Genomic DNA, 26,212 nt, shown 5'->3' with positions numbered 1-26,212 from the left:
CACGATTTTACTGTCCGTCCGCCCCGCCACCAGAGGGAGCACTGGCGGGCTCCTCGGAGCCTCAGGTCTCTCTGTCCCCTTCCTCCTCCACAGGGGGGCCACAGAGGCCCAGGACGGAGCCCGAGGTCCTGTCCCACCTAGGTCCACCCGACTGCTCCTTGAATTCAGGGGGATGCTTGGGTTTAAGGGGACTGAGCCCCACTCTGCCTTGGAAAAGCTGTGCGAATCAGCCCTGGGTTTCCAGGCGTGGGGCTGCAGGGATGTCCCCGCTGGCCCCTGAGAAGTTGCGGCCCAGCGGGGAGACCAGGAGGGGCGGTGCCTGGCTCCGTGGACTTAGGAGCCCCTGCCTGGACCCAGGACCAGCCACCACCGGCTTCTCTGGGCCTCTGTCGCTATTCCCTCCCTCTCTCCCTCCTTGGGCATCTACTGAGCAACTGCTGTGTGCCAGGGTCCAACCCAGGGTGCGATTCCGAAGGGGACACACAGCCCGGGCCCCTCCCCCACACGGCTTCACGTCTGGACTGAGCTGGACGGGAGGCCGAGCTACCAACCCCGGAGACGCGACTGGGCTGGGGACACGTGCTCGGTGCCAGCGACAAGCAGGTTGCACAGCCGGAGCTCCAAGGGGAGCTGGCGGCCGTGCCCTCCCGGCGTCAGATGCCACACGCATGCGCCCTCCCTCTTCCCCCCTGTGCTCAAGGCTTGCTGCGTCCCTCCCGGCGTCAGACGCCACACGCATGCGCCCTCCCTCTTCCCCCCTGTGCTCAAGGCTTGCTGCGTCCCTCTGGCGTCAGACGCCACACGCATGCGCCCTCCCTCGCCCCCCCCCCCCCCCCCCCCCGTGCTCAAGGCTTGCTGCGTCCCTCCCGGCGTCAGACGCCACACGCATGCGTCCTCCCTCTTCCTCCTGCGCTCACGGCCTGCTGCAGCGGCGGGAGGCGGCGAAGTGCGTGGGTCACCCGGCAAACTCCTACGCATCCCGCAAAGCCCACTTATGGGCCTGATGCCACCCCCGTACTGACCTCTATCAGAGAGGACCGTATTTTTTTTCCTTGCTTAGCTCCCCTTGGCCACCCGCCGGCTCTCCCGGGGAGGGGACAACGTCCTCTTTGGGGGCGGCTGCGGGCGCGCCACGAGACCAGGCCCGTTTCAGTGCAGGGACGAACGGCAGCCAGCAGGGCCCCCGCTCGGCCTGCTCCCTCACACCCACTGCCCCAGGCCCGCCTGGGCCCGTGGTCCGCTGCCAGCTCCTCCCGGCGGAGCGGAGCGGGGCAGACGCGGGCGCGGCCGCTGGAGGGCGCTCACACACCGGCAGCAGGTGATCCTGGTGATCACAGCTAAAGGGCGGGGGAGGGGAGGCCCTGGCTGAAAGCTGGTTCCCAGGAGCAGGGCGGTGGTCTGGCCCACGGTCTCCCACTGCCCCGCGGGGGCGGGAGCCACAAGACCCCTAACGCCCTGGGGGCCCTGTGTTGCAGGCGTCTTCCGGTGTGGCCAGCGCACCCCAACTGGCACGTGAGGCAGGGAGCTGCTTTCCGAGTCGAGGCCTGCGACCCGGCGCCTGCTCAGATCCCACGGCTGACCCTGGACACATCGACACGTGTCGATGTGTCCTTCTTCCTAGTCACGCTTTCCCTGGAACTCACTTCTAGTTCAGCAGGCCCAGCTGGGTGTGTTCCCGGTGCCCCGTTCACACCACACAGAGGTGTCGGTGCACCTGACCAGTGGGAGCTTGGGGCTTGGCCCTGGGCACACCTGCCTGCGGCGGTGCCCTTCCCCGGGCCCCCAGCCCCCAACACCGAGCCCTCCCCCAGGGGACCGGGCGGAGGGTTGGAGCGGGTCCTTCTGCCATTCCCGTGTTTACACGTCCACCTATGTGTATGTTCGTCTACAGGCCCCTCCCTGACACAGGACACACGGGCCACCACGTCACTGTTCTCTGGTCAGTCGGGCCCGCTGGGAGTGGCTGCTGTTGCCACGCCATCAGTGCTACCTGCAGAGCCCAGTAGACTCGGTCCTGGGACCTTTGCCCTGACGACCGAGAGAGACATTTTTGCCACTGGGATTGCTTGCTGCGTGGAGAACTGCTGGGGGAACTCTGTGGCCCCCAGAAAATGATGCCAGCATGCAGGAAGCCAAGCTGGGAGGCAGCACCCCCATGGAGCCTGATGGCACACAGTGGCGCCTGGATCCCGCTGTGCCTGAAGCTATCCCAGACTTCTTAAAGGAATGGATAGATCAGCGCCTACCCCCACCCAAGGACCTTTCTTCTGGAAGATGGAGCTGTTCTGTGGCTTGCCCCGAGAGAGCCCCGCCCGAGCCCGGCTCTCCCAGGAAGCTGGTGCGCTCGGCCCTCCCCCCCGCGGAGGGCGGTACCTGCAGATGTGCACCTCGTAGCCCAGGTCCAGCGGGTCGTTGGGCGCCGTGCCCTCCTGGAAGTCGCTGACGTTGAAGGAGGACAGGGTGTGGTTGACGAAGCCGTGCATGGTCCCGTTCTTGCTGTACATGTACAGGTACACCAGGCGGGGGATGAAGTCGGACGTGAAGGAGATCACGAACGCCTGGGCAGGGACAGCGGGGGACGGCGGGTGAGTGCCACGTGCCCCTCTGCCTGTGAGCTGCCATGAGGTCGCATGTCCAGCAAACACGCGAACAGTGTGTGTGTGTGGGGGGTGCTCCTGTGGGCCTCTGCGGCAGCCCGGGGAGCTGGGGACACGGGGCCCCTGAGCGGGGAGGAATGCTGGCAGCCACCTACTGGCTGTGTGGCCCTGGGCGAGTCACCCAACCTCTCTGTGCCTCCGTGTTCTCGTCACACGGGGCTGACGATGCCCACTGTGCATCCCTTGGGCCTGGGCCGCTGTCAGCACAGGAACCAGGGGCCTCACGCCCGGGGGTGCGGCCCAGCTCTGCCCCTTTGTGGGCACGTCCCCGGACCTCTGCACCTCCGCTGTCTCACCTGCAACGTGGGGCAGTAACTCCCAGCCCCCGAAGGCTGCATGCCCACTAGTGGGCAGGCGCACTGTAGGCGCTCAGGAGGGCCTGCAACATTCTAGATGCTCAATAAATGGTAGCAGTCTGCATTACCACTGTGGCTGGGCCTGAGAGTCTCTGCCTCTGGGCTGAGCGTCACGTCCTGCGCACAGGGGACCGAGTCCCACGGCCTCACTGTGACCCTGACCTGTCTGTCCCACGAGGAGCTGCCTGCCCGCGTGCCATGTGTTAGCTCTGGGGGCTCGGGCTCAGCCGTGGGTGGAGGGGGTGTCCCAGGGCGGCACTCGGGGCCTGCCAAGGCTGCCTAGGGCTCCTGCACCGGGACACAGCCTTGGGGGCTGAAGCACCCGGTGGGGGCCCACCAGACTGAGCTCAACCCAGGGGGTCCAGGCCCTGGCAGTCAGGGGGACCTGGACAGGAGGTGGTCTGCCGTGACAGAGGGCTGTGATGCCCCTAACCTGCAGGTCAGAGGTGGGGGCGTGGCAGAAGTGGGGGCAGCCATACCCCCAGCCAGCTAGGGGTGTGTGTGTCTGCGTGTGCTGGGGGGGGGGTGCTGTCAGGTTCCTCCCCTCCCTCTGTCTCAGCGTTTCCCGAAGAGGGAAATTAACTTCTAAAAAAGAGCAGAACCATTGCCTACAAGGGATCCCTCTTAACGTCTGTCTGTCTGTCTCCTGTTCATTCTCAGGACTCCGGGGAGAGAGTGGCCTTAGGGGTCAGGATGGGCATGGTGGAGAATTTTGCTCCAGGTGGTAGAAAAGGGCCGAGGACAGCTTGCCATTCCCACCCGGAGCTCCCCACGACCCTCAGTACGACCAAGGGACACTTCTGAAGGGGACACGCTCCTGCCACCTTTGGCCACACCTCGTGGGAGGTGGGGGGCCGGCTGCCTGGCGGCTGAGCCCGGGGTCCCGTCGGCCCGAGGCCACTCACGTTGATGATGACGGCGAGCTTCCCCACGCCTCGGAGGATGTTGTACCAGATCCCTGGGGAGAGAGAAGCAGGGCACTGAGGACCTCCTGTCGTGGGCGGGGCGGACGCCTGGCCGGCCCCGGAGCCCACGGCGGCTCGGGCGAGCCGTCGCAGCGCCCAGCGGAGGTGCTTGGAAATAGCCGGCCCCCAGGTGTCCTCGCACAGTCCCCCGTGAGCCTGTTTATACACTAATTGGCTCAGGTGGTGCCTTTTCTCTAGAAAGACAAAGATTCAATTTGGAGGCGGCTCCTGCCCCAAAGGGGCCACGTGAGGGTGGTGGCGCCCAGGCCCAGGACATTTGGGGCCCAGAACGGTTCCCCAGTCCTCTTTCTGTCCCCGTACTCAGGGACGGGCTGGAAGTAGCGGTCAGGGAGCAGAGCCACAGGGCCACGTCCTGGGCGCGCTGACGTGGCAGCTGTGGGGTGTAGGCCGTTTCCTGCGGCACCTGAGCCCGGGTGAGCGCCTGGAGAACCACGGGTCCCTCCACAAGGCTCCTCAGCAGCCGGGCCCAGGGCGGGAGCCCCTTAGCCGAGGGCCGGAGCAGGCTCTGCTTGTCAGGGCCTTGATGTATGTGTGACTCCAGGGAAAGGCCAGCGCCCTGCCTGACCCCTCCGCACCCTCACCGAGTCCTATCAGCCCCGTCGCTGAACCAGATCCGGGCGGGACAACCTGCCTTCCCAGAAAGGGTGCGAGAGGGCCGGGGCTGTTAATGTGTTACTGTCATTGCTCGGAAACAAGGCGGGCGGGGAACCTCTGCCCCCGGTTGGGGCTGCGTCCGGCCAGGGGAGCGGTGAGCCCCGGGGCGCCTCCCAGGCCCTGTTCTAGGGGCGCACGCTGGTGGTCTGCAGAGACACGTGTTCAGGCCCACGTGGCCCAGAAGTTCAAAGCCACGGGTGGCAGCCAAGGTCGGCGTGCGAGGTGCTGGGTTCTCATGCCCCAGCCTCTGCCGATGAAGGTGCGGGGGCAGCTGCACCCCGTGCCCGAGCGGGCGACCACGCTGCGCCACGTGAGCGCTGAGCCAACCCGGGAAAACAGTTCCCGTGGTTCCTGCTGGTGGGAACCGTCACGTGGCTCGTGGCCGGGAGAGCAGTCCTCAGGCGTGTGGCCCACCTGTGGGGCCCACCTGCGGGGCCCCGAGCTGCAGACGCTCGGTGCGGGGCCACAGGTGAGCCCGGGCGCCGTGAGGGCTTCCGTGGGAGGGAGCACCTGCGCTCGGCACGGGAAACAGGTCTGTGGCCGGGCCACGTGGCCGCCCAACCCGCCAAGCAAAGTGATGGGGGACTCAGATGTCGGAAACATTTTAGTTTCAGGTGATAGCCAACAAGCTGAGGAATCAGTGCCCGGAAAAGCTTTTGTTCCGGAACTGGAGGTGGGACCCACCCTGACCCCGGGATCGTGCCTCCGGAGGACGGGGAGCCCTGGAGACGAACTCCCAGCCGCTGTGCTCCAGGGGGAGCCTGCCCCAGCCCAGGGCACAGAGGACCCAGGGCTGCAACGGTTATCCGATTACCGTATTCTTCAGACCGTAAGACACACCTAGGTTTTAGAGAAGGAAAAATAGGGGAAAAGGTTTTGAAGCAAAAAATGTGGAACGATATTTAATGACATAAGTCACATAATGTTTCACCAATGTAAATGTAAACAGAACTTAGCAGCATTAACCACCGTTATTCCACATTTTTTTGGGAAAAAGTGCATCTTATAGTCCGAAAAATACGGTAACTTTTCCCCTGAGCCCCGAACCCCTCACCTACACTTCTCTTCTCCTTGTAAAAAGGGTTGGTTCAAAATGGAGCTCAGGACTGTGCAAGCCCACCCTCTGCTCACGTCGCCGCCACCCAAATAAAGTGCCCGGGGAGAGCCAACCCCGTCTCTGCTTACGGGGTCTGGCAGGTGCCGGGCAGGCTGGTCCCTGGCTTTCCTGGGTTCAGAGGGCACGGCAGGGACTGGGGTGGGCCCGTGAGGGTCCCCCGGAGCTGAGGGCTCAGCCTGTCCCATGAGGGCCACCTGTGCTCTCGGGGCGGCCGGTGGTCCTGGGCGTGACGCCCGCACCAGGACCTCAGGGCTGGGCTTCCGCAAGGCGACGCCGGGACCCCAGAGCAGCCCCCCTTGTTGGTTACTGGACTGCACACTCCTGGGGGGGGGTGGGAACCATTGCTCTGAGGGCCTCCGGGAACCGGGGCAGGGAGGGGGCGGAGGGCGATGCTCATGGGGGGAACCTCTCGGGGGAGATGCCTCCTTCAAGGCGCCACCCCTCACCCAGGACGCTGAGCCCCGTTCCCAAGAACACGGCGGGCGGTGCTGAGTGCTGGGCACAGAGCGTGGGCAGAGGCCTGTTCCCCGGGGGGGCAGCGCTGCAGAAAGAGACCGAGGGCAGGAAGCTCTCTAATCCCGTGTCGAAGGTCAGGGCCGGGAAGCCGCAGCTGGTTCCCACGCATGCACGGAAGGACAGGGCTGGGTCGCCTGCGGGGACTCGCCACACCCCTCTCTCCGTGCCCAGGCAGGGCCCTCGGGTCCGTGTGGCAGAACTTCCCCCTGCCGCCCCACCCCTCCGGGGCAGGTCTCGGGGGCCACCGGGTCCCCTGGGGCCCCGCACGGGTCACGGGAGGAACACAAAAGCCTCTTCTAGAAAAGGTCACAGCAAAGGGGCCGAAAACAAACCAGGATGGGGGGGCAGACCGGGCTTTCAGCCGACCATACAGGAAGTAGGAACCGAGGGCCGAGCCGCCAGGCCCGGGGGGAAACACGGGCAGCCCTGAGCCGGACCCCCAGGGACATGCGTGCCCGCCTGGCTCAAGGCGGGGACACGGCCACCCTGGACTGTGCGGGCGACAGGCCGCCCCGGTTCCCCTCAGTCTGGTGGGTTTGCAAGTTTTAGGATGTGGCCGCAGGGGACAGCGAGGACTTTGCCAAGCACAGGGTGCCAAAGCAAACCATGGACCTGCCCGGGGCCTCCGGGCGCCCGAGAATCGGGCCTTTGTGAGGCTGGAGTGACAGGCGGACACGCTCTTTTCCTGGCTGCCCGGGGCCCGGAGCTCGGGTTTCCTGGGGACGGTCCGGGGCGTGCCTGGCGGCCAGCAGCTGCCCCTCTCCCGGCCTCGGGTGCAGCGACCCTCTGCTCACAGAGGCGTGCGGCCCAGGGGGTCCCAGCTCGGCTCTGTGGCCCACCCAGCCTCAGCCTTCCGGTCTGGAGAGTGGGACCCAGGAGCTGCCCAGCCTTGTCACCGCGCTCCTCCATGGGCCGGACAGCAGCCACCCAGGAGAGGCTCAGCGCCAGAGCCGGGCCGCCCTCGGAGCGGGCGCGAGGCACTTACGAGAAGCCCGCCGCCACGCCAGCTCGGTCTCCGGGGAGCTGTGCAGACGCAGCCTGTGCCCGGGCGGCCCGTGAGCCAGCCCTGGCTCCTGACACTTTAAGGGGAATTAAGACGGAAACTCGCAAGACCCGGCCGCTGGGATGCGAGGAAGTGGCCGCTGGGTCCTCAGGGACTGGAACCCCTGGGCCCTCGCAGGCAGGTGCGCTGAGCCCCGGCCCACGTGTGGGGGACGGGCCGAGGTCAGCAGGGCCAGAAGGGCGCAGAGGGCCCGCCTGACCCGTTTACAGTCCCGCACAGAACGGCACAGGGACGTCCCGGGCAGGGGGAGCCGAAGTCCCCAAACATGGGGCGGCGGTCGCCATGCTTGAGTCCCGGCCCCGACACCGGACACCGCTCTCCAGGGAAAGCCGGGCCTGCTGGCCTCCTCGCCCCGACCCCACAGCTCGAGCTCGGGGCTGGCGTGAGCCAGGTGAGGTCGCCGAGAGAGGACCATGTTTGAGCTGCGGCGACGGCGATTTCACACAGTTCCACCTGGCCGACCACATACGTGACGGAAGCTGGAGTCCACGGCATCTCAGAGGGGAACGGTGGGGGTGGGGTTCTGGCCACCATGGGTCGGCCAGCAGAGGCCAAGGCTGGGGCCAAGGAGCCTCCCCCCCGACGCGGGGCTGCGGACGGGGATGGGATGGCCCGAGGGGCCTTTCCAGAGGCAGCCCCAAGACCCGGGGCTGCAGGACGCCGGTGTGGCAGCCCGACCCGGAGAGGCCCTAACACAGAACCACGCACGAGCACCCTCTCCACCACGTGCCTCGATCTCTGTGCGTGCTGGGAGCTTCCCTCACCACCGCTGTGTGAGCCAGCAGATAAAACGTGGTTGTGATTCTCTGTCTCACTTCAAGATAAAAATCCCAATGCCTTTTTCTTTCGCCCTGAACACTGGGTCCCCATTTAAGTGGATTGACTTTAAGAAGAGACGGGCCCTGGCTGGCGTAGCTCAGTGGATTGAGCGCGGGCTGCGAACCAAAGTGTTGCAGGTTTGATTCCCAGTCAGGGCACAAGCCTGGGTTGCAGGCCACGGCCCCCAGCAACCCCACATTGATGTCTCTCTCTCTCTTTCTCCCTCCCTTCCCTCTCTAAAAATAATTAAATAAAATCTTAAAAAAATTGATCTGCGAAATTAAAAAAATTATTAGAAAAAAAAGGGCAGGGTGCTTGTTGGGGTGGGCTGGCCCTGAGCCCTGCCCCTCGATGTCCCCACCTCCCTTACCACCCCCTGAAGGACGGGCACCCACATCTGCTTGAATGCTCCTGGTGACAGGGAGCTCACCACGCCACGGGGAAGTCTGCTCCCCTGTTGACACCTCTGACCATGAGGAAGTTACCTCCCACCCCGTGCTGCCATGACGCATGCCCTCCCCCCAGCCCCTCGTCCACATGAGTGAGGAAGGAGCCCCCCAATGGCCTGGGTTAGGAAGCCTGACCGCCCCTCGGCCCGGGCCCCTGGGGGCGCCGCTCTTCCTTTGCTTTTTTCCCCCACGAACATTCCACGATTAAATGGCTCCCGGTGGGGCAGGTGCTTGTTAAGCAGCTGACGAACAGGAGCCTCCCCATTGGCTTGGCTCTGCGCTCGGAGAGTGGGGGGGTGGGCCACGCGGGGGGGTGAGGGCGGTGGGCACACAAACGCCCTGTGTGTGTGGGGAGGGATGTGGAGGACCCTCCGGCGGCCAGGGTGGCTTGTGGGCCTCCTGGGGCAGTGGGTGGTGGGACAGACATCAGGACCCTTGCCCAGATAGTCTTGTGGCTGACACATCTCGGGGGTTAGGAGCTCGGGGTGGGGGGGAAGGAGCCGTGGGGCATTGCACCACTCCGCCCTGAGTCCCCGAATCCCCGAGTGCCCGTCCAGGCGAGGTGCAGCAAGGAGCTGGGGGGACCCCGCGCCGGGCCCCGCTCTGCTGCCACCGGCTCCAGCTCTCGCGGCCACAGAGCAGGGTCCTTCTCCCAAGCCCAGCACGCGCTCAGAGCCCGCCCTGAGGGTCACTCACCGATGTCCTTGGCTCTGACGGCCACCGGCCGGCGCAGCTCGGTGATGAACTTCTTGGCGTCCAGGCGGATCTCGATGATGTTGTTCAGCAGCGCGAACAGCGGGGCCAGGGGGAAGGACGCCACGAACAGGGTGACGAAGCCGAACTGGATGACTGCGGGGAGGGGCGGCGTCAGCAGGCCCTGCGCCCGCTCCTCCTGCACTGTGGGGCCTCCCGCACCACTGCAGCCCCCACCCCGCATGCTGAGCCGAGCCCTGTGGCGGCCCAAGGTGGCTCCGGCTGGCGCCCTGCCTCCCGTGTGCTCCCTGCACACGTGTGGGGTGGTGCCCCCGGCCGGGAGGGGCCTGGGGAGGACGCACGTTTTGCCTGCCTCTCCCTGGGACGCTTGCACGGTGGGCGTGAACTCACTTATCACACGCCCGGTCTCAACACGCAACACAGAACAGTACTGACTGTGAACTGTGACCGGAAAATGACCCAAATCGACACCGGGAGCAAGGCCCCGAGGACAGCGAGGCCCAGCCTCCGTTACCCGTGTCCGGGCTGGGCGGCACCTCGCAGGGGCCCCTCACACTCCCGCCACCCAGAGGTTCCTGGGCTCGGCGTCCAGCCAGCATCTCCCAGGGCACCCAGCGTTCTCTTCCCTCGGGCCTCGGCCGCCGGGCAGGGACCCCCGTCCCAGACAAGGTCGCCCCGGCCCCACCCGCTTCTCCGTGTCCTTGTCCCAGGCAGGGCGCCTCCGTGGCTTCTCTGCCTGGGATGTGTGGCCCCGGCACCAGGCCGGCGACCAGGAGGGGACAGGAACAGGTCGCTGAGCAGAGCCGAGCAGAGCCGAGCGGGGCGGCTGGCTCGGGAAGTGGCCAGCAGGCCCCGTCCACGGGGCCCCGTGCCAGGCGGTAAACAAGGAAGTGACAGAATGTCACCCTGTGCCTGGTCAGCTGAGTGTGACCACTGCCAGCACAGTGGGTGGGGCGTCCATGTGGCCTCTGGTCTGTGGGGGGGTGTCTGCAGACGCTGGTCCCCTCTGAAGGCTGCGGGGGTGATAGGGGCCCTCGGATCAGCTCAGCGGGGCGGGGGGGGTGGCGGCTGCTGCTGAGGCTGCGGCTGTGGGCGCCCCACTTTCCTTGCGCTGAGGGGCCAGGCACGGGGCTGGGAGGGCGGCCGGAGCCTGGGGGGGCTGGGGCGGGGGGACACTCCTGGCCCGGTCTCTGCGTCCCGCGCAGGTGCCTGTGCGGGCCACGTGCCCAGCCGAGTCGGCCTCGAGGGGGAGACAGGTGGTGGCTGTGGCGGGGTGGCAGCCGTCGGGCCCAGGCTGCACCCTGGTGTGCGGGCGAGGGAGGGAGGTCTGGAACCCTCAGACGGGGGCTCCCGGAGCGGATGCCCCCGGCCACCATGGGCGGCTTGTTTTCAATGCTGGTTCCCTGGCCCATCCCTGGTGGTGGCACCCACTCTGGGACTCCCCTTTCCCTTAGCCGTTCACTCGGCAAACACGCATTGAGCGCCTACTGTATGCCCGGACCTGCTCTAGGTCGGGGCGGGGGCACGCTAGAAAAGGAACAAGGTGAGTGGACGACGTCACATGGTGGAGGGACACAAAGTGGGGAGGGGGAGCGCAGTGGCTGTGCGGGGGAGGGGCAGCCCTTTCCTCGCTGTGGGCAGGGAGGCCCCGGTGGGCAGGGAGGCCCCAGTGGGCAGGGAGGCCGCACTGGGGCGGCGGACACTCTGAGCAGAGCCCTGGGGGAGGGAGGGAGGGAGGAGTCGGGCAGGTGTGAGGGGCGAGCGCTCCCGGCACGGCCAGTGTGAGGGCAGCGGCCACCGGGTCTGGCCGGGGGCAGTGGGGGCCCTGTGTGGCCGGGCGGAGGGACAGGGCGGGGGGACAGGGGACAGAGTTGGAAGGGCCCCCCTTGGGGGGGGGGCTGCCCTGTGGCCGCACCTGGCCTCTTCCCGGCGGCCCCTTGCTCTGCCCCCGGACACGGGCGGTCCCCGGCCCCCCCCCCCCCCGCCGTGTGGGAGGCCGCCCCGCCCCCCCCCCCCCCGTGTAGGAGGCCCCCCCGCCCCGCCCCCCCGCCAGGCCGCACTCACTCATCTCCATGTACTCGGGCGTGAGGCCCGCGAACGGCTCCAGCGTGAAGTCCACCTCGTACCGCTGCTCCCGCTTCGCGTGCTCGTCCGACGGGCTCTGCTGCCGCAGCCTCAGCGAGCGGATGAGCTTCTTCATCTTCCTGGAAGAGGCCCGCGCCCCTCAGGCAGCCGTCCCGGGGGGTGGGTTCGGGGGGCACCGGTCTGTGCCACGCGCCGGGGCACCGGGCCTCCGGGGCACCCTGGGCGGTCGCGCCGGCCTCGATGGCTCTGCCCGTGAGCCCCGCTGCCCTCTGCCCAGAGGCAGGGGGCAAGGGTCGTCGCCGTGCTTGTGACATGAGGAAACAGAGGCGCAGGGAGGGCGACGGCCACCTCACCTCTCGGGGAGGCCCCGCGGGGGTCGGGCCGGGTAGGGCCGGGCCCAGGTGCACTCTGGGAGGCCGGCAGGGGAAAGTGGAGCAGGGAGAACCGCCCCAGCTGTCCCCAGCCCCAGAGGGCCGGCTGCCTGGATGAGGGAAGGGGCCACGGTTCCTGAGGGGAGCCAGCATCCCCCCGCCAACCACAGGAGGTGGCACACGGGTCTGGGGTGCCCATCGGAGCCCCGCATCCTTGGCCGGTCAGGGGCAGAGTCACCGGCCCCTTCCCCCCATGGCAGGGTGGCTGCTGCCTCGGCCTCCCCTCTGTCCTCGCCTCCTCCCTGTGTCTGGGGCCCCCCTTCTGGTCCAGGCCCCGCCCCCCAGCCCGGCGCGGCCGGGCGGCTACTCACGGGATGCCGATCTCGAACAGGTTGTTCTGGATGAGCTGCTTGCCCAGCATGATGATGCTGAGCTGGATGCAGAGCTCCATCAGGCAGCCCCCTGGGGCGCACTGCGGGGTGGGCGGGAGGCAGGAGCGTGAGTCCGTGGACCCCGGGGGTCACGGCCGCAGCCCCCAGGGAGGGGAGCCCAGCCCTCATGGGGCGGGGGCTGGAATGTGTCCTGACAAAGGCAGGTCCACATCCCCGTCCCGGCACCTCGGGATGGGGCCTTGTTCAGAACCGGGGTCTCCGTAGGTGTGAGCCAGTCATGGTGAGGCCCTCCTGGGCACAGTGGGCTCGGCCCCCCCGACCGGTGTCCTCATAACAGGGGGGTCGAACTCATTGTCACCGGGGGCCACCTCAGCCTCGCGGTTGCCTCCAAAGGGCCGAGTGTAACTTTAGGACTGTGTACATGTAACCACCCTTAACAGTTAAGCGAGAGCTCAGTGCTGCCGCCGGGAAGAAACAAGGTGGAGGGCCGGGTTCAGCCCGCGGGCCTTGCGTGTGCCACCTGCGCCTTATAAGTCTTAAGAGAAACAAGCACCCACCCCTGGCTGATGAGGCTCAGTGGTTTCAGGGCCGGCCTGAGAACCAAAGGGTTGCTGGTTCAATTCCCAGTCAGGGCACAGGCCTGGGTTGCTGGCCAGGTCGCCAGTAGGGGGCGTGTGAGAGGCAACCACACACTGGTGTTTCTCGCTTTCTTTCTCCCTCCCTTCCCCTCTCTCTAAAAGTAAATAAATGAATAATTCTAAAAAAGAGAGCAGCAGGCACCCAGAGCAGAAGGCCAGAGTGATGTATCTACGCCCAAGGGAGCGCCTAGGGCTGCCCCGCCCACCAGGAGCGGGGGCAAGGCCCGGCAGAAGCCTGCCCGCGCCTTTGGTGGGGGGTGCAGCCCTGCGGACCCCTTGATTTTGGACTTCAGGCCTCTGCAACCCTGAGAGGATTGGTTCTGGGGTTCTGAGCCGCCCGGGTGTGGGGTTTCTGTCTTGGTCCCCCAGGGAGCCCTGGCCGCGGGCTGCGGGGCTGGGGCCAGGCTCCCCGGGAGGGGAGCAGGCTGCCGGGAGGGGGCGGCGCCCGGGCCAGTGCCCTGTCCGTCCCCTGCACCGGCTGCCGGTCCACAGAGCCCGCTCGGCCACAGCAGGCTGGGGCTCACGTGGTTGGCGGCCCGTGTGGTGGGACAGCTGGCCACGCTCTAAGCCTAGTGCCCCTGTCCTTGGGGGGGGGGGCCGGGGGGCCTCAGGCTTGTGTGGCCGGGCAGGTATGATGGGGGAGAAGCTGACTTGCCTGAGAAAACAGAACTCGGGGTTACACGGAGTGATGCCCTGAGGACAGAGGACCCCTCTCTGAGTCCCTAGCACATCTTTTCATACTGTTGCCTGAGAGTTCTTCTCAGAGAGCCGTCATCTCGTGAAAAAACAAAAACAAAAACGACGATCCCCTTCACTCTGTTCTACAAAGGCCTGTCCCCAACCTCTCTGAACGCCAGAGTCCGGCAGGGCACCGTCTATGTAAACGGCCCGTCACCACGAGGCAGCGCTTGCTGGGTTTCGGTGACTCTGGGACGAGGTCCGTGTCTTGGGAGGTTCGGGGCCCGGCACCCACGTTGAACCTCCGGGCCGCGCCCCAAGCGGACAGACCGCCCTGCCTGTGCCTGAGGCCCACCCTGGTCCTCCCTCCCCTGGGCCACAGGGTCTTTATCCGGAAGACCCGGCCCCTTCCTTTCCGATAAGCTGACTTATTCTGGGAGCTGGAAACCCCCCTGGTTCCTGAGACCGGAGCTGCCACCGGGCTCCGCAGCCCTGGCTTGGGGCGGGACTCGGCGCGGTGGCGGGCGGCGGGTGCCCTGACCAGGCCCGCGGTGGCCGGAGCGCTGCGTAGGGGCCCGAGGTCACCAGCACGGTGTCGGGGGGAGAAGTGGGCATTTCAGTGTTCAAGTTAAAAAGAGGTAACTGGGTTGAGTTTTCTCCTTCTCCGAACCGGAGAGAAAACACGGAAAGGCTAACGGAAGAGGGAAAAAACCTGCCGTCATTGTCCTGGTTCACTGACCGGGGAGCCCGTCTCCTCCGGGGGACTCCGGCGGGGCCACACCTAGCACCCCGAGAGCCGTCCGCCCTGCGGGGGCGCAGGGGGGAGTTCCCGAGGGAAGGGAGGGGACACTGCCCCGATAAGGAGTCAGCGGCCGCGAGGGCTGAGGGGCCGGAGCGGGGAGGTCAGGGGGCGGCGGCGCCGCGGGCAGCCTCACCTCTTCCATGCGGAAGGACTGGAAAATGTAGACGTAGTCCCCGGGGCGTCCCACGAACCTGCGCGGGCAGGGAGGCGGTCAGAGGGCGGAGGGCGGAGGCCGGCGCGGGGCCCCGGGGTGGGGGCGAGCCGCGCTGCACGTCCCGGAGTGGGGGCCTGGAGCGTGTGCGCAGGCCTCTCCCTGCCCGTTTCGTCGGCTAAACCCCGGCCTCGGCGTTTTCTGTGGGTGCTCACGCGGGTCCCACACCCACTCGGGGTGAGAAGTGCTCGAGGACGCCAAGCAGCGGAGGGGTGGGGTGCAGACGGAGGGCGCCCGGGAGGGGACCAAGGCCAAGCTTCTGCAGTGCAGACCAGCAACCCACCCACCCACCCACCCCGGCAGGGCCGCCGGACCCTGGGGACCCGGGACAGACTGGGGCGGGGCTGGCCCTGCGGCTGCCTCGCTGCTTCCCGAGGGATGTGTGGGGTGGGGGGGGCTCTTGAGGGGGCCTTCCTTGTCACGGGCGCTCTCGGGGGCCTGGGCCCTGGGCTGGGCTCTGGGGCCCTGGGGTGGGAGGGAGGGCAGCTGTGGGTCTCGCGCGTCATGTGACCCCGAGGGCGGAGCCTGCGGCAGGGGTTCTGGGTCAGACCCGCCAGCTCCAGCCGGCAGGTGGTGGGGAGCCTTAGTGGCGGGGCCCTGGGCCCCGCCAAGCCCAGGGTAGGGGTGCAGGCACAGGGATCAGCCTGCCGCTGGCCTGGAACAACAAGCTGGTCAGCGGATACACTGCTTACACCCTCTCCCCTCCTGAGCCGTCCTGGCCCACTGTGGGAGCACCTGGGGCTCGCTGCCTGGGGTCCCTGTGCCCGCCAGGGTCCTTGCTCCCCGGGGTCCCTGCTGCCTGGAGCCCCCACAGGAGCTCGGGCCCTTGCAGACCTCGGCGGCCCTGAGAGCCACATGGACGGCTCTGTCCTGGGCCGGGGTGCCCCCACCTGCGTGTGGGACCCGGGGAGGGGAGCCCCCCCATGGGTGAGGGGGAGCCAGGGGAGAGGGAGAGGTTGTGAGGTTCCAAAGCAGGGCGGTGCCTACCGGCCTTTGAAGAAGGCCACGTAGAAGATCGGGGTGTAGGAGTTGACGAACTTCAGCAGGAAAGCCTTGAAGATCAGCCTCTCCTCGAAGTTCTTCTCAGTCTTGGGGACCTCTGGAAGAAGCGAGACGCACGCCACTGAGGGCCCGGCCGGCCCCTCCTCTCGGCTCGCGCAGGGGCGGGGCTTGGCAGGGGCGGGAGGGGGCCGACTTGGAGCTGCCCAGGGCCAGGGCCATGGGGGAGGCCGGCACTCACCGATCTTGGTGAGCCACCGGGCTATGCAGCCGTACACCTCGTCCAGGAGGATGATGACCACCAGGTTGATGATGACCGCGGTGGCTGTGACCGTGACCCGGATGTTGGACCGCACGGACGGGGAGGAGTTCATGGCTAGGGCGGCGGCCGTGGAGATTCTGTAGATGATGACGCCGAGGACGATGGCGAAGGTCACCGCTATCTGCAGAGACACTCGGGTCTCACCGGACCACCCCTTCGGCTCCCCCGGCCCAGCCCTCCCCCCTCAGCTTCAGAGCGGGGTGACCGTTCGCTGTGTTCCCCGCCACACGCCGGGGCTCTGTGGCATCAACGTCCTGGCGAGGACGAGGGACTCGTGTCCGTTTTACAGAAGACACTGAGGGTCAGAGCGGCCAACTAACCAGGCTGGGACACCCAGCCCCCACGCTGGGACTGGCCAGCTCTGTTTGATGGAGGTGGGCCACAGCGTGGGGGCGTCTCCCCCAGCCTGGTGACGTGGCGGAGCAGTGACAGTCTTGGGTGGGGTGCAGACTGATTAAAGGAGGCGCTGGGGGTGCTGGTGTGAGGCAGTCCCCCCCAGGGCGGCGCTGCCACAGGCCTGCCTAGGACGGGCAGGTCGGGCCCCTCCTCTCAGCCTCCGCGGGGCCACCAGCACCCTTGTCCCCGGGAGCGAGCCCCTCATCTCGTCAGACCCCCTGACGGGCTGGATGGTTCCATCCCACTCGGGCTAGTGGTTGCCTGAGAGATGGGGGGGCGGGGCCAGCGGCGATTACAGGTCTGACCCGTGTGCGGCCGTCTGTCGGCCTGGGCACCTGCCCCGTTTGCTCAGGGGCCCCAGCTCGGCGGGAAGAGCCCGTCCTCGCCCTGCCCCTGCCCCAGGAGTGAGGCCGCCTGCGAACCCCAGCCCCAAGGACACACCTCGGGGTGCCGGCTCCGCCCTCTTCCTGCCCCCTCCCAGTGCCCTGTCCTCACACGCCGGCTCCCATTAAGGGTGCGGCAGGCAGGCCCCGTCCCTGCCGGGAAGGTGCCACGAGGCTCTGGGGACGGCCCTGGGGAGGCACGGGGACCCGCCGTGCATCCTTGCAGCTCGGAGAGGCTTCGGGCGGCTACCCCCACGGGGGCACTGCAGCCATCGGACGTGACCTAGGACAGCTCCTGTTCTGAACTTTGGGCCAGTGATTCTGCTCCTGCTGGTGCCAGCAGGGTGGCCACATCCTGCCCCAGAGAAGGTCCCCAGCCACACCTCACCTCGAGAAGGGGCGGCCGTGCTGAGGTGCGGGTGCCGCTCCCCGCCAGCTCCGGGAGCCCGGCTTTCCTCAGAAACCCTTGGGCCCGGCCCAGGGGCCCCTCCCAGGGGAGACGCCGCCCTGGCCCGGGAGACGGAGGTGCAGACAGGGCGGCTGGCCTGCAGGGTGACTCAGCCCAGGCCCCCCTCGCCCAGCCGGAGGGCTGGCGAGCCCCCACGGCCTTCCTGGGTATGGTTCCCCCCAGAAGGAAAGAGCCGCCAGGGCCGGGGTTTGGCTGGTGCATTCGCCCCAGTGTCTGAACCGGGAACACAGGGGCACGTGGTCGGCGTGCAGCCACGGCTCGGTCAGTGAATGGGGCTCCTGAGCGCAGCACGAAACTCACGGACCTATGTGTCTGCTGGGGTCGCCAGCACAGCAGGCGCCGGCCCCTTCCCTACCCACTCTCTGCCTTCGCTGGGAGTAGCCACGTGGCCACGTCCCGGCTTCCCTGGAGCTAGGGTGGCCACAGGAAAGGGTCCGAGCAGTGGGAGGCACATGCAGGTTGTGGGCAAGCCTTCTGGAAAGTGCCTTCAGCGAGGGGCTGCCTCCACCGGCATCGTCTCCTTCCCCTTGGCCCTAACCCTTCCGCCTGCCTGGAAAGTGGAGGTGATGTCGGGGGTGGAGCAGCCATGTTGTGACCACGAGGAGGCACCGGGTGGGTGGGAAGAAGGTCAGAGGAGCCGGGGTCCCTCAGCAGCGCAGAGCTGCCAGACCAGGCCTACCCTGTCCGCCTCCTCCCTTGGTATCTCGTGAGGAACCTGCAACTCCTCGAAGTGACGAGGCAGCAGTGACGTGTCACCCGTGGGCTCCTTGCACTGGTGCAGAAGGGGGCCCAGCCGGCACCGGTCCTTCTGCACGGGCACTGCTGGTCTGCCAGGCGCCTGTGTCTCCCGTTTCCCACGCGCATCCCCCGTGAGGTGAGCCCTGGGGGGCTCTGGGTGGGGACCATGTCTGCCTGGAGGGGACGCTCCTGGGCGTAAGAGGCGTGTGCTCCGGGGCCCTCCGGACGAGCCTGGGCCCACTCACAACCGGGGCCCCATCCAGGGCTCCCTGGCCTCGGGGGTCCCCACCCTGGGTTTCTGTACAGTAGCCGAGGCCCCCCCCTTACGGTGTGTAAGAGCACGAGGGGAAACGGAGTCTTTACCCTTCCTCCGACTGCTCGGGCGAGGGGGCCTGCCCTCACCCCAGCCTGGAAAGCCAAGAGGAGCCCTGGCTCCTGGCTCCAAGTTCAAACAGAGCGGGGGGCTCCGGGCAGACGGCCCTGCTGGCACCTGGCCCTGACACCTGCTGGCTGGTGGCCTGGGGAGAGGCCAGACCTTCCGGCCTCAGTTTCCTCCCCAGCTGCAGGGGGTGCTGCCGGGACGGGCAGGTCGTGAGCACGCAGGGAGGTACCCCCCGGGGGGCCCTGGGGGCCGGGAGCTGGGTCACAGGGCTGGGGCCGTGCAGAACTCTAATGGAAAGCTCCAGGCTGGATGCAGGGACAGCTGTCTCTTCAGTGACCACAGGTGGCCCTGGCCTCTTGGGGGAGGGCGGGAGGAAGCACAGCTGGCCAGGGGCGGCGGCCTTCCAGGCCACAGGCCCATCCACGTTGGGCTAGAAGCCCACACAGAGCTGAGGTGTGGCCAGTGCCTTCTGATCAGTGGCCCCGGGCCACGGCCCGAAGTCACCTGGGTGGCATCGTCCTGACGTCTGTCCTATCTGTGTGTTATTTATTGATGTGTAGTCATTCTCTGTAAAAGCGTCCCAGCTTTGGCTGAAGCGCTGTCTGGGACATCTGGGTTCGAACGACGCCTCACTTAAACGTGCCACGAAAGGCGTACATCGGGGCCCCACGATGTCAGCCCACAGACCCCAGGGCACGTGGAGCCACCTCGGGGGGGTCACTGGGGAACCCTGGCTCCTTCCCATTCTCAGGGCGCTGTCCCATGTGAGTACACCTGCCACGGCGCCGGCCGATCCCCAGGCCGGTGCGGGTTCCTCGGGGCCCTCCCGCCGGGCCTTCTGGAACTTACCATGAAGATAATGGACACCAGGTTGATGAGGTAGGCCGGGAAGCGGTCTTTCCAGGTCAGCTTCACCTTGTCGGTCTGCAACAGGAGACAGCGCGGGGTCATCCGTGGGGTCATCCGTGGGAGCCGCCACGGTGGGGAGGAGGAGGGTGTGTGCGCGCGTGAACTTGGATGTACTTAGAAACACCCTAAAAAAGCACGGGCGGGCGACGAGAGAATGCAACCATCCGGGGTTCGAAGGAATGGCGGGGTTCTCGTCTCCGGGGGGAAGAGGTCCTGGGGTAACAGCAGTGACAGCCGTTGGAAAATGGGAGTCCTCGCCCTGGCTGGTGTGGCTCAGTGGACTGAGCAGAGGGCTGTGAACCAGGGGGTCGCTGGTTCGGTTCCCAGTCGGGGCACGTGCCTGGGTTGCAGGCCAGGTCCCCAGTGGGGTGTGTGCAAGAGGCAACCGCACACTGATGTTTCTCTCTTTCTCTTTTTCTTTCCCTTCCCCTGTCTCTAAAAATAAATAAAATCTTTTAAGAAGATTAAGAAAATAAAAAATAAAAATGGGAGTCCTGGGTGTCGCGATAGTAATAATGCCACGCAGCCACGCCCCCGAGTCAGACCGTTAGACCCGTTGGGGAGAAGCCTGCCTCGGGCATCCCTGTACTTGGCGGGGAGTCTGGCCTCTAAGGCGGGGAGACCCAGGGCGCCCCGCCCTCCGCCCCCCGGGCCTCGGCAGCCGTGTCTCCTCGGCAGCGCGAGTGGAAACGAGCAACCCGAACGAGCCCGAAGGCTGCCGCTGCGCAGCACTGGCGGCCACGGCGCCACCTGGTCCGCAGGCTCCCTGCGTCCGGAGGAACCTTAAGTGGAAGCTAGTCCCTGACCTGGGATGGTTCCAGAACCGGGTGGGTTTTTAAGTGGGAAAATGCAAGTATTGGGTCAGAGAACGCTGCGGAGGACACGACCCCGGGGGCCGCTGGTTCCGGGCGGGCGGCATGCGTGTTCAGGAGGAGACCCGGCCCGCTGGCAGGCGGTGGTGACCAGCACGGCTGGCAAGCTCCCCCGCCCCGCGGCCCCACCGCCATGCAGTGACGCCTCCGCACGCCCGGCAGCGGGCTGGGTGCGGCGGGGAGGCAGGGAAGCACGGTGGTGAGCGTCAACAACAAACAACAGGCAGCGCGTGTGTCCGGGGGGACGCAGCGGACTGGGCGTCGCCAGCGGTCGGGAGCGGCACCGCCCCGGAGCAGAAAAGTACCAGTTTCACCCCCGCCATGGCGGTCTTAACCCTCTGCTTCCATTTGTTGGTTGACTCCTCCGGAGCATTCCGGTGCTTCTGGGGGGGGGGGGGAGGGAACAAGAGAGCACCTCGGGGTGAGGCGCGACCGTGCCCCACGCCACCGTCGCCCCCTTCCTTGGCGTGCTGGCTGCCAAGGCTGTCCGGGTTCTGGGCGTTTTGAACCAGGGCTGGCAGAGCCCTGCAGCCCAACAGAGAGGCTGTGACACAGGTGAGGGGAGCAGTGGATGGGCCAGGTCTCCGTGGAGACCCTGCAGGCTCTGCCACACCCACGCTCCAGCTGGCGGCCGCTGGGACTCCAGACGGGGTTCGTTTTTGCAGAGACGCCGGGCACTGGGTGCCGAGCACTGGGTGCCACTATGGAGGGAGCCACAGCTCGGGTCCTACATTCACGTACCAGTGACAGGGTGGGTTGATTTTACCGAAGGAATCGGTGCCCCAGCTGGGGGAAGTGGAAACCATCAAGCCAGAGAAATGGAGGAGAGGAGGAAGGGCGTGGCCTCCACAGGTGGGCGGGGCCTGGGGGCTGCACAGCCTGCAGAAATGACCCTGTGGCTCCCACGCGATCAAGGGCCTCTGGGCAAAGCCACGAGGCAGACTGACTGGGCATCCGAGGGGCCCTCCCAGCACAGCCACCCAGACCCGCCTCTGGGGCCTCGTAAGTCCCTGGTCTGCAGCGAAGGGACGCGCACGGCTCAGCCTTTGCTCCCCCGGGGGAGAGAGGCAACGCCTTCCATGCTCACACCCAGCAGTGCCGCTGGGAAGCCACGGGGCGGGCCGTCCTGGGGCCACACATCTCGACACACGCGTGGGGCTGAGGATGCCTTGCCGAGCACGCAGTGGGGCTCTGAGGCCTGGGTAGCCTCGGCTGCCCCCCAGGAGGAGACACAAGGTCCGGAAGGGATCGAGGAGCGGTTCACGGCCACCCAGTGGCTGCTCAGGGGGGGCAGCGTGCACTGGTGTGTGCAGGCCCTCTAGTCTATTACATGAAAAAGACACTCTCCTGATTTGGGGCGATGCCATGCTTCGGTGGCTGCTCTCTTTGCACCCCTGAGCCCCGCTCGGACTTGGAGAGTGCGTTCAGAGAAGTGCACCCCCTCGCTGGCTGCAGGAAGGCTCAGCTGAGTCCGAGACGGGCCTTTGGGTGCACCTGCCTTGCCCTCTAGGTGGGGAGCTGGCGATTTCCGCCCCCAGACACTAGGAACCAGCCAACGCTGTCCACAGGACACAGTGACAATGACAAGATAAACCCAGGGGACTGTCCTGACCGGCCGCAGAGGCCAAGGGCAGAGGGGACAGCGGACGCTGGAGCTCGGGCGGGCACCCTCCGTGCCCCGGCCTCCCGGCACCGAGGCGCACTGCCCCAGCCGCCGTCAGGCGCCTGCCAGCCAGGGCTCTCAGGCTCCCTGCCGGGCCCGGGGCCTGCACCAACCCCTCCAGACAGCCAACGCCTCTAGAGGCCCATGAGAGCTCAGGCCGCTCACGGGACACCGCCGACTGGAAGGACGGATTCAGGGAGAACGAGAGGCATTTCATACCCAAAGCGGCAGGCCTCGCCGGCATCTCACTCACACACACACACACACACACACACACACGGCACCTCTTGCCCTCGCTCTTCCTGTCTGAGAGTCAACCAAGGACCCAGCCGTGGGCGCGGGGGCCCTGGCCGGGCAGACCCTCCCGTGCCGCCAACACGGGACGCCGCAGGTGGCCACGGCGAGGGCCAAGCGCACCGCGGAACAGCAGCAGAGCCCCCCGGTTCTGGGGGTGACAGGGCCGGCTGAAGCCCGAGCTCACACGCAGGACAGATGGAGAAGGCAGAGCTGCAGGAGCTTGGGCCAATCACGGTCTGCAGCCAAACTTGGCTCCTTGTTTTTTACAAATACAGCTTTACGGGAACACGCCGGGCCCGCTCGTGTCCCCGCTGTCTGGGGCTGCTCTCCAGCTGCGGCGGCGGTCGCTGGCTGTGAACGGGGCCTGCCGAGGCTAAACGCTTACTGCCCGGCGCCTGGAGACCAGCTCCCTGTCCAGCCGGTGGACGGCCACCCAGAGCCTCACTGCCGGGGAGGCCACCCGCAGTGGGCACCACTGTACCTTTTTGTCCTTGGACTCCTTTCTCAGCGACTTCTGCAGAACCCGGGCTTCGTACTCGGCTCTGGGATGGCCCTGTGAGGGGGAGCGAGGCGATCGTGAGTTTGGGACACTCAGTCCACCCGCCCGCCCTGGGCACCCTTCGGGGCCGGTTCACGGCTGGCTGGTCGTCCCGGTCGCAATCCAGAGGCCACCGTGCATGGTCTGGGTGGCAGTGTGCGCCCTGCGGCCCGCTCTCCCGCCGTGAACCCCCAGCCGTGAACCCCCAGCCGTGAACCGGCCCCGAGGGTGTACCGTCAGGAGCTGTGGGGGGGGTCAGGAGAGACGGCAGTAAGTGTCAGCAAGCGCGGCAGACCACCAGAGGCACCAGGCCCGGGGGGCGGCCAGAGCGGGTCAGCGAGAGGTGCTGGAACGGAAGAACGGGGTTAAGAGGGGCCCGAGGGCGGGCGAAGCGGAGACCCGGCCGGCGGGGGTGCTGCGGGGGCTGAGCCGAAGAGAGAGAGAGCGAGGGAGGGAGAGAGAGGGAGCGAGAGCGAGCGAGGTGGCGAGTGCGCGAGAAGGTCCCGCTCCCCGGGGGACAGGCTGCGGGAGAAGACAGAGGAGTGACAAAAAGTTCCAAACCTTCACCGCCTCCTTCGGGGAACCAGAAATGTGGGGACAAAAAACAAACAAACAAAAAAGTGTTACTTGTGTTGCTTGTTGAGAGACAGGCCGCACCCTGCAACGAGACTTTCTCGTGAGCCCGGACGGAGCTGACCGACATGCGTGGGCAAGGGGCCCTCTGGCCCGAGACCCGCCGGTGGGCGTGGCTACCTTAGTGTGACCGTGCGGTCGCTTTTGTGGCTCAGGGGTTTTGGAAGTGCCCGGGCGAGTGCTGCCCGAACTGCCTCCGCCTGTCTGGGCCGAAGGGCACACAGGCCGAGCGGAGGGGGGGGGGGGCCCAGGGCCCCTCCGTGCACAGGCTGCCTTTCCGACTCGAGGCTCCTTCCCCAAAGGGTCCCCGGACAGCCACCCTGAGGTGGTGGGGACACTCACCTTGGGGACCGTGTTCAGCGCCCTTGGCCTCATGCCCAGGGGCTCCAGTCACCACCCCAAAGTCAAGTGCCCAGTCGGGGGCAGGGCACGGAGCTCACGGGATGGGTCCCCCATGGCCTCAACAAATGGGACCAGCCCCTCCCCGCAGTGGTCCCCAGCCACAGGGATGTCACGGGAGGGATGTTCTAAAACTCCTTCTACAACGAGATGACCACTGCTTTTCGTCATGTCGGAATTTCCTCGCTGACCCACGAGGCAGGAATCTGCCCCGGGGCTGGCTGACCCAGACTCCACCTCGGTGGCGGGGGGGGGGGGGGGGGGGGGGGGGGGGGGCGGGGCCCAGGAGGCCCACCGCTCGGCTCACCCCGGAGAGCTGCGCGTCCAGAACGGGCTGCACGGGTCTCGGTGTCGCCATGTGTGACAGGGGACACTGTGACCCCTGCGGAAGAGGGCTGAGCCCAGAGGCGCCGGCCGAGTGACCGGCCACAGTGGAGGGGGGGTGTTACTCGTGCCGGGCCCTCCCTGATCTAAGTGCACGCTCTCCGCTGACCTGCTGAGACCCCTCCGGCCCTCCGCAGGGAGAGCGATCCCACCGTCCGCACTGGAGAAGTGAGGACGCCGAGGCACAGAGAGGTTAAGCAACCGGCCCCAGGTCACACAGCACAGGCAGGGCCGAATCAGGAGGGAACCCAGCAGCCCGCCGCCCTGAGGCCCCTGCCGCCCAACCACCCCTGCCACCCAGCCCCGAGTGGGGAGTCTCGTCCAGTGGAACCCGTGCCCCTCAGCCCCCGACAGTCTGGTCGGCCTGGCACCCGAGTGCCAGCCTCTCCGACGGCACCGGGTTTGGCTGGAGTGTGGCCAGCAGCCTCAGGAGAGAGAGCGCTGCACGGGGCGAGGTGGGGGGTGCACCCGGAATGTTAACAACGCCACGAGAGAGACGTTCACATTCCAGTGGAAACTCATGAGGGCTTAAAAAAGAGGCTCAGCACTTGATACAATGTAGCAGTGAGCAGCATGGCCACACCTCACAGCTGGACTCCGCGCGGCTGGCCGTGGGGACTGTCCCCATCATCCCTACTCATCCCAGGATGGGCAGGGCCCCGGGAGCCCTGCGGAGAGGGCTCACCACTGTCCTGGGGCCCTGGGTCCTGACCGGCCCCTCCTGGGGCGGCGGGTTCTCCCCCCCACCCCCCACCATTAGGAAAGGCTCTGCTCTGTCTGGTTCCCAGTGGTGCCGAGTCACTGGCTCTGGGGAGCGCGGCTTTGGCACCCGGGGCAAAGGCTCCCGGCCGCTGTGGCCTCCTGAGCGGTGGTGATTCCCTCCCAGACCCGCCCGGCCTCCCCCGGATTCGATGAGGTCAGGGTGGTGAGCCATCCCGGGCCCCGAGAGTGGGCGGCGTGTGCCTGTGAGCGGGGAGATCGGAAACACTCCGACGACATCAAACGGTCGCCCCGGCAACTGAGGGTGAGTCAACCTCCAGGGCGGAGAACCGAGGGAGCAGCCCGGCCTGGGTGCCCAGGCTGCGGGCTTCCTCTCGGGATGTGGGGGGGGGGGGGCAGGAGGTCAGGGGGTGCAGGGCAGGGGAGGGCTCGAGGGAGGTGCCGCCCGCTCACCTCCTCCTCCTCGAAGCTGGTGAGGTCCCAGCGGTAGTTGAGCCGCATCTGCTTCCGTTTCCAGTGCTCCATGAAGGTGGCGGCTGTGGGCGGGCAGGGCGGGAGGAGGGGAAACCACAGAGTCAGGGGCTGGGGAGCCCCAGAACCCCGGCACGCTCCTCCCCCGCACCGTGTGCGGAGTGAGGGTGGCAGCGTGCCAGACCGAGAACGTCACACGAATCAGCCCCTTCAGCTCCCACCCCCGGACCCCGAGGCAGAGATGGCCACGGTCCCATTTGACGGATGAGGACACCGAGGCACACAGAAATCCCGTCCTCGCCGGGGGCGCTCCTCCAGCCGGTGCGGGGCCAGACAGGCCGGTCCCACAGCCTGTGCTATTAACCGTCCCGTGCTGTCGACCCTGGGGACCCCCCGGGGCACAGGTCGGGGGGGGGGGTCCTTCGGTGAGAAAGTGTGAGGGGTGGGCCCAGGCCATTCACTCAACCTTCACACGCACGCAGGCACTCGCCGCTACATCCTGATTTGTGTCCCCCACAGACTAAATGCGGTTGAAGGGCCGCCTCCTCCAGGAAGCCTCTGGTCATCCTCCTCAGCATCAGAAGGGAGCTGACTCCTCTAGGGACCTCTCCTGCTCACGGCGTCCATGCTGCCTTCCACCGAGACCCCCGCCCCACGCCCAGTGGCCCTTCTGGTGTGGGGGGCAGGGGCGGGGCCTCATTCCCTAGGACCCCAGTGCATAGCCCAGCGCCCGGCACGGACAGGAGCTCCATCGACAGCCCTCACGGAAGGAGCCAATGGCTGCTCTGAGCGCCCCGCCTGCTGGTGGAGTGGCCCCAGGCCGCACCCTGTACCACGAAACTCCTCCCCAGTGGCAGCTGGGGGTGGAAGGGTGGGTGTCCTGAAGTTAGAGCCCGGGGGTCTCGCGCTGTCACGTGCCGGGCACGATCAGACAGCTGTCACACGAGTGTGAATCTCATTTCAACCTGCCAGTGCCCCGGGGGCGGAGGCACACTCCATTCTCCTGGTCACAGAGGAGGAGGCCGAGGCCCTGTAAGGGGCGGCGTCAAGTTGCAGGGCGCCGGGCACAGGCCTCCCTGTGCGTCTGCCGCTGCACCCTGGAAAGCACAGAGGACGGGCCGGGCGGTGC

The 26,212-nt window shown here is 67.0% G+C and overlaps 1 protein-coding gene across 9 annotated transcripts in view; it reads right to left on the bottom strand.

Annotated features, from left to right (window-relative positions):
* ANO1 (anoctamin 1) overlaps nucleotides 1-26,212 on the bottom strand; it is a 140,044-nt gene that overhangs the window by 2,243 nt on the left and 111,589 nt on the right. For 3 of the 9 annotated variants that reach the window (XM_036029814.1, XM_036029816.1, XM_036029820.1), the window contains 13 exons: nucleotides 25,066-25,148; nucleotides 23,038-23,049; nucleotides 22,420-22,491; nucleotides 20,284-20,361; nucleotides 19,047-19,121; nucleotides 15,749-15,950; nucleotides 15,496-15,607; nucleotides 14,431-14,488; nucleotides 12,159-12,259; nucleotides 11,396-11,535; nucleotides 9,314-9,466; nucleotides 3,919-3,971; nucleotides 2,374-2,558 (listed from right to left, as the gene is read on the bottom strand). In XM_036029814.1, coding sequence (XP_035885707.1) covers nucleotides 2,374-2,558; nucleotides 3,919-3,971; nucleotides 9,314-9,466; nucleotides 11,396-11,535; nucleotides 12,159-12,259; nucleotides 14,431-14,488; nucleotides 15,496-15,607; nucleotides 15,749-15,950; nucleotides 19,047-19,121; nucleotides 20,284-20,361; nucleotides 22,420-22,491; nucleotides 23,038-23,049; nucleotides 25,066-25,148 — 1,324 coding nt within the window. The remainder of the gene's footprint in view (nucleotides 1-2,373; nucleotides 2,559-3,918; nucleotides 3,972-9,313; nucleotides 9,467-11,395; nucleotides 11,536-12,158; nucleotides 12,260-14,430; nucleotides 14,489-15,495; nucleotides 15,608-15,748; nucleotides 15,951-19,046; nucleotides 19,122-20,283; nucleotides 20,362-22,419; nucleotides 22,492-23,037; nucleotides 23,050-25,065; nucleotides 25,149-26,212) is intronic. The other 6 variants (XM_036029817.1, XM_036029821.1, XM_036029819.1 and 3 more) reach the window with 4 other exon arrangements.

This window comes from Phyllostomus discolor, chromosome 6 (assembly GCF_004126475.2).
Source record: "Phyllostomus discolor isolate MPI-MPIP mPhyDis1 chromosome 6, mPhyDis1.pri.v3, whole genome shotgun sequence".
NCBI classification, from domain to species: domain Eukaryota; kingdom Metazoa; phylum Chordata; class Mammalia; order Chiroptera; family Phyllostomidae; genus Phyllostomus; species Phyllostomus discolor.
The sequence above is the reverse complement of the archived record's forward strand: the minus strand, read 5'-3'. Positions and strand labels throughout refer to the sequence as shown.